The sequence below is a fragment of the Leptonychotes weddellii genome, chromosome 10, assembly GCF_054177405.1.
Source record: "Leptonychotes weddellii isolate Sample4059 chromosome 10, ASM5417740v2, whole genome shotgun sequence".
Classification (NCBI taxonomy): Eukaryota; Metazoa; Chordata; class Mammalia; order Carnivora; family Phocidae; genus Leptonychotes; species Leptonychotes weddellii.
The window spans coordinates 38,296,639-38,303,227 of record NC_138378.1 but is presented as its reverse complement, the minus strand read 5'-3'; the positions used below and the strand labels follow the sequence as shown (position 1 = coordinate 38,303,227).

The window sequence follows — 6,589 nt, the reverse complement described above, 5'->3', positions numbered from 1 at the left end:
ATTGTGCAAGACTGTTGAATCACAGATCAGTACCTCTGAAACAAATAATGCAATATATGTTAAGAAAAAAAAGAAGAAGATAGCAGGAGGGGAAAAATGAAGGGGGGAAATCGGAAGGGGAGACAAACCATGAGAGACGATGGACTCTGAGAAACAAACTGAGGGTTCTGGGGGGGGGTGGGAGGATGGGTTAGCCTGGTGATGGGTATTAAAGAGGGCACGTTCTGCATGGAGCACTGGGTGTTATGCACAAACAATGAATCATGGAACACTACATCAAAAACTAATGATGTAATGTATGGTGATTAACCTAACAATAAAAAAAATTTAAAAAAAAGAATATGGAGAGTTTTCTTTATAACACCCAATAAACTTGCTCAAAACACTTTTAGCAGTTTTAAGCCCACCCACTCTAAGTAAGAACTCAGAGCTGGGGCACCAATTTAACAGCAGCTGGGATCTGGAAGGTCACCTGAGCAAGAACAATTTGCTGACCACAAAGCATGGCCTCAGCAAGGTAGCTGTCACTCCAGAGCAGCCCAAACCCAGCACTAGGTAACCAGAATTACAGCCTGTGTCCAGGAGCACCTACCTTGGTTGCCTTTTTCATGAAACGTGCATTATCTTTCTCAATATCATGCCAGGAACGAATAGGAACCTTTAATTCATCTCCGACCACCATGCCAGGCCCTTGGGTGGGGGGACCCCCGGTAAACAACATAATCCTGGCTCCCGTGTTTGGAAAAGTACCCTAGAACAGTAAATGGCAGCATTTTAGAAACATACAGCCCACCCTGAGTATGCTTCCGTTTCCCTAAAAAAAATTCCATACAGTTCTCTTCAGCTTGCTGAATACTGATGATAGTAAGAAATAACACAGATGACAATGCAGAGAAGCAGCCTTAGTTCTTCCAACCTGGTGGCTTCAGACTTTATTAATTCACTGTGAGCACTCGCCATTGCCCTAATGGCCTTGTGTTTCTCATGAAAACTTCTGGTATTTTCAAAACATTATGGGGCTCCTTCATTGTGGATAATAATAATAACTGAAGTGCTTTATGATAAATTAACACAGTCAGTTGATTTAGGTCACAACTCATTTTCAAACAAGACTAGCAAATACAACTTGTGGGAACAAACTTCCATGGTTTGAGGCACCCCGGTAAGTTGTGAGTTACCTCCAACAGGCCAACAGCAATGGACAAAGCAACACCAGTGGATCGCAAAGGTCTCTTCCCCTGAGTCACGGGCCATGGGTCCCTCTGCAGCTCCCCAAGGAGATCAGTGAGGTTCATGTCAATCTTGTGAATGGGCTGCAGAAATCTGCATGATTTTCAATGGACACATCAATCCTGGTTTAATAAAGTACTCTGGTCTTTAGCCCTAGGTAACACAGTTACAGCTCTTCAAAATAATTACTCAGACTAGTAAAAACTTGGAATTTTTTCTTCAAAGCAATTTTATTCAAGAATATAATTTAAAAATGAACATATGGCAATTTATGTAGATAGCACGGAAAAAAAGCTGAATTTAAATAGGAACAAATCAGTTTAATTAAATTTAAGCAGCAGAGAAATCCTAAAGACAGGTCTAACGTGAATTCAATCCATGTAAAGTTCCTGTACGTGGACCACCTTCATCATTCTTTTTTTTTTTTTAAGATGTATTTATTTTGGAGAGAGAGAGGAAGAGAAAGCAGGAGGGAGGGGCAGAAGGAGAGGGGGAGGGAGGGAGTTGGCGGGGGGAGAGAGAGAAATATCCAGCACACTCCTCACTGAGCATGGGGCCCAACTTGGGGCTCAATCTCACGACCCTAAGATCATGACCTGAGCTGAAATCAAGAGTCAGATGCTGAAACAACTGTGCCACCCAAGCACCCCCACCTTCATCATTCTAAAGATCCACTTCAAAGTGATTCTCAAGTGTTTCTTGTGTGCCTAGGAGTAAATACAGAGAGAAGCACTGGTTTCTTACCACAGTAAGTGGCTGTCCCCAGCATGTCAGGCAATGCATTTTGTCATGTTTGCTGACTGTTAACCTGGCCACAGGCAGCTGCAGGCACTCAAAAGGCTGAGGAAAGGAAGTGCCTGGTCTCAGGTTTGCTTAAGAACATCCCACAGAAGCTTTCAGTTTTCCTAGTTTTACTTCAGACTCAAAAAGGACAACAGCCATATGTAAGAGGAGGTGAAGGCTTGAATACGGTGGTCTCAAAACATTTGTTGACTAACAGGAAAGACATTCTGAGCAAATCTAACCACACAAATGTGTGCATACATATGTATGTGTACATCCGCAACTTAGTTATGAGCTTCAAATATATACCAAATTGTTACATAGATCATGAAACGTTAAACGTTCTTAGGCTTAATCATTTCTTTTTTTCTCTAAAAATAAAATAAAAGTTCTAACATTTTTCTTCCCTCACTCCAGTGGGTTGGCCCGCATGCCCACTACTGTGTGTGCAACATTCTATGTTGGTAGCTCACCTGCCTGAAACAAAAGGCTGCTCCTGTGGTTGACCAGGTCTTGCTTGCTGCATGGGCATGGCAGGCTTGGTGAGGCCCAGCATATCCTAAAAAACCCAAAAAGACTCATTTCCCATAACACTAGAGTGAATGACCAACTCATGTTTAAGAAATCTCCTTGCTCCTGCTTAGGTACGAGCAAAGCACAAACCTGTATTTGCTTTGCGGTTAAATCCTTTGTCCCTCGGAAGACATAACTTTTGGAAATTCCTTCACAGCTGAGTTCGTGAACCTGCACCATCCTCCCAAATGTGATCAAACCCACCAGAGCATCTGGAGGAAGGAGACTCAGGGACATTTGCAGGGATTCTTTGAGTGCTTGAAGGTCATCTTCTTCTAGGCACGTGTCAACCACATAGAGGAAGATCAGAGGGGACTGAGCACCTCGCTTTAAGCAAAGAAATACAGCATGATGATCAGTATAGAAATAGACCAAACCAGCTCTTTTAAAAGTAAATCAGGTATGTAAATAACAAGTCTTCATCTGTAGTTACTGACAGGGAATAAGGACATCTAACTTCTACTCACCTCATTAAATGACAGGTTACATTAAAACAAATTAAATGTAAAAACTGTTTGTATCCAACAATTTATTCTACATTTTTGAATGCCTTCCATGTGCCAGTCACTGTTCCAGGTCCTAAGATACATCAGTGAGCCAAAAGAACAAAGATACCTGCCTGCCTCAAGTTGCTGACTTTCTGGAATGGAGAGGATAAGGAGATGCCAGCAGTAGAGGTAGGGGGCAGGTTCCAGTATTACTTAAGAGATCAGGGCAGCCTCATTAAGAAAGTAATATTAAAGCAAAAACCCAGAGGAGAGGGAGGGAGCAATACAGTCATAGGGGAAAGAGAATTCCAGCCTGAGGAAGAGCCAGAGGAAAGGCCCACAGGCAAGAGCATTCCTGGCATGCCCAAGGAAAGTCATGAGGCCCATGTGGCTGAACGAAACACTAATACAAGTTGAGGTCCAAGTGATAACATAGGGCCGGTCCACACAGAGCTTTGAAGACTATCTCTTACTCTGGGTGAAAGAGAGCCATTTTCACCATTGCAGGTTTCTGAACACAGAAGTAACATGACATGTTTTTAAAGAGTTACTCTGGCTTCTGGGTTAAGGATAAAATATAAGTGGGAAAATGTTAAATTACGGAGAAGGGTTAAGAGATGGCCCAGTAATTTAAGTGAGTGGCGCTGGCTGACCCAGGAAAAAGCAGTGGGGGGAAAGAAGTGGTTGGACTGTGGATAGATTCTGAATATAGACCCAATGGAATTTCCTAGTGGACTGGATACGGAATGCATGAGAAAGAGAAGTCAAGGATGAACCTAAGGTTTTTAAGCTTGACTACAAGATGGAGTACCATCACAAAGCTGGAGAAGGCTGTGGGGGACAGATGCTGAACTCAACCAGTGATCCCTTTTCTAGCCGCCTATCAAGACTGCAAATAATGCCAGCAAGTGCACACGCACCAGGACCAAGTCTTCAGGATCCTGCTGCCTTTACAGCTTTAAATTGCCCAGGAAGGGATGGGACACTGAAGACAAAGACAAAGTATTTCAAGAGAAACTCAATATTTAACACTGCTCACTAAATGCACAACAAAGAAGTTACCTGTATCACGTACTCAATTGTAGAAAACTGGGGCATTAATTCAGCAGGCTGATTCACCTCAGATATACCTGTGTAAGCAGGAGGAAACTGAAGGGAAAAAAACAAAGCAATCTTTCATTAGGACTGAAAGATATTTATGTTATACCTTCTATTTTCCATTTATAAAAATAGGCAAAAGGGCACCTAGGTGGCTCAGTTGTTAAGCGTCTGCCTTCGGCTCAGGTCATGATCCCAGAGTCCTGGGATTGAGTCCTACATCGGGCTCCCTGCTCAGCGGGAAGCCTGCTTCTCCCTCTCCCACTCCCCCTGCTTGTGTTCCCTCTCTCACTGTCTCTCTCTGTCAAATAAATAAATAAAATCTTAAAAAAAAAAAAATAGGCAATGACCAGGTATTAATTCTGTAAAATATAGAACATGTAACTAAAATATAAAAATCAAAATTTTGGGGCACCTGGATGGCTCAGTTGGTGGAACATGCAACTCTTGATCTCAGGGTTGAGTTCGAGCCCCATGTTGGGTATAGAGATTACATAAAAATAAAATATTAAAAAAAAAAAAGAAAGAAAAGAAATACAGACTCAATTCTCATCCTAACTCTTAAATCAGAGCCTGCATTAAAAAAATAAATATATATATCAAAATATCAAAATTTTAAATCAATAACCCTGCCTTATACTTATATCCCATTGTAACTTTTTTTAACGTATTAGGGCATGTTGTAACTTCTAGATGATTAAAAAATGCACTGTTATAAACCATTTTTTATGTGCTGCCCTGCAAATTAAGGGCTTAGGTTTTAGCTATTTCATCAACAGTTTACGTGGAAGTCTAACACTTTTATTTGGGTTTATTATTTTAGCTGTCATCAATAAAGTAATGCATGTATACTGTAGAAAAACCAGCAAGTACAAGAAAATACAAGGAATAAGAAAAGGGGCGCATAGCTGGCTCATTCAGAAGAGCGTGTGACTCTTGATCTCAGGGTTGTGAGCTCGATCCCCATATTGGGTGTAGAGATTGCTGAAAAAATAAACTTTAAAAAAAAAAGGGGGGTGCGTGGGTGGCTCACTTGGTTAAGCATCTGCCTTCAGCTCAGGTCATGATCCCCTGGTCCTGGGATTGTGTCCCACGTTGTCAGGCTGCCTGCTTCTGCAGGGAGCATGCTTCTGCCCCTCCCACCCCCCCACCCCCGCACTCACGCACGGCCTATCTCTCAAATAAATAAATAAAATAAAAGAGGAAGAAAAAAACCCTCATGTTCCTACCAACTAGAGATAGCTACTGTCAACATGTAGGCGTATTTCCTTTCAGACTTTTTCTACTTAAGCACAGCTGAGGTCATCTCGTATATATCATTTTGCAACCTACTCTTTATGCTTAACATATTATCACAGACATTTTCTTTTGTCTTTAAAATTTTCTGCAAACATTTGAAACTCATAGCTTATAGATTGATTTTTCCCCAATTTTTTTTATTGTGGTAAAATACATATAAATTTACCATAATAATCTTTGCTCAGTGTACAGTTTGGTGGTCTTAAATATTCATAATGTACAACCATCACCACCAACCATCTCCAGAATTCTTTTCATCTTTCAAAACTGAAACTCTGAACCTGTAAACAACATCTCCCCATTATCTTCTCCCTTGAATGACCCGATATTAATCCCTTATTAGATTTATGATTTGTAAATATTTTTGCCCATTCTGTGGACTGCCCTTTAGATCTGCTGACATTGTCTTTGATGCCTTAGGACTTTCACAATAAATTATACTAAGAGGCACCCAGCCGGCTCAGTCAAGAGGGCATGTGACTCCTGGTCTCGGGGTTCTAAGTTCAAGCCCCACATTGGGTGTAGAGATTTCTTAAAAATAAGATCTTAAAAAAAATTTATATTAAACACAGACTTCATTCTGAATGTAATAGGGTAGATAGGTCTTTAAGATTTGCATATACTGGGGCACCTAGGCGGCTCAGTCAGTTAAACGTCAGCCTTTGGCTCAGGTCATGATCCTGGAGTCCCTGGATCGAGCCCTGCATTGGGTTCCCTGCTCAGCGGGGAGTCTGCTTCTGCCTCCCACCCCACCCCCTGCTCCTGCCCTCTTGCTCTCTCTCTCAAATAAAATTAAAAAAAAAAAAAAAAAGATTTGCATATATTTCTGAAATCTCTTGTGGAGGTAAATTTTGAATGGTATCTGCTTATACTTTCCAGGCCTATACTTAGTACATTGACTGGTCTATTCATCACTGGACTTACTGTGTGACATATCTGAGAATGAGACTGTTAATTGTAATTATAATCAAATATAAGAATAAATAAATGCATTTATTAATATCTTAAGTTATACTAGAGGGTGCCTGGGTGGCTCAGTTGGTTGAGGGTCTGCCTTCGGCTCAGGTCATGTCTCAGGGTCCTGGGATCAAGCCCCTTGTCGGGCTCCCTGCTCAGCC

At 41.4% G+C, this 6,589-nt stretch overlaps 1 protein-coding gene across 3 annotated transcripts in view; it reads right to left on the bottom strand.

The window, feature by feature from the left end:
* The window catches only part of SEC23B (SEC23 homolog B, COPII component), a 38,277-nt gene that overhangs the window by 26,735 nt on the left and 4,953 nt on the right, over positions 1 to 6,589 (bottom strand). For all 3 annotated transcript variants that reach the window (XM_006730769.3, XM_006730770.3, XM_081831973.1), the window contains 5 exons: positions 4,137 to 4,223; positions 2,677 to 2,913; positions 2,487 to 2,572; positions 1,179 to 1,323; positions 593 to 751 (listed from right to left, as the gene is read on the bottom strand). In XM_006730769.3, the coding sequence (XP_006730832.1) occupies positions 593 to 751; positions 1,179 to 1,323; positions 2,487 to 2,572; positions 2,677 to 2,913; positions 4,137 to 4,223 (714 nt within the window). The remainder of the gene's footprint in view (positions 1 to 592; positions 752 to 1,178; positions 1,324 to 2,486; positions 2,573 to 2,676; positions 2,914 to 4,136; positions 4,224 to 6,589) is intronic.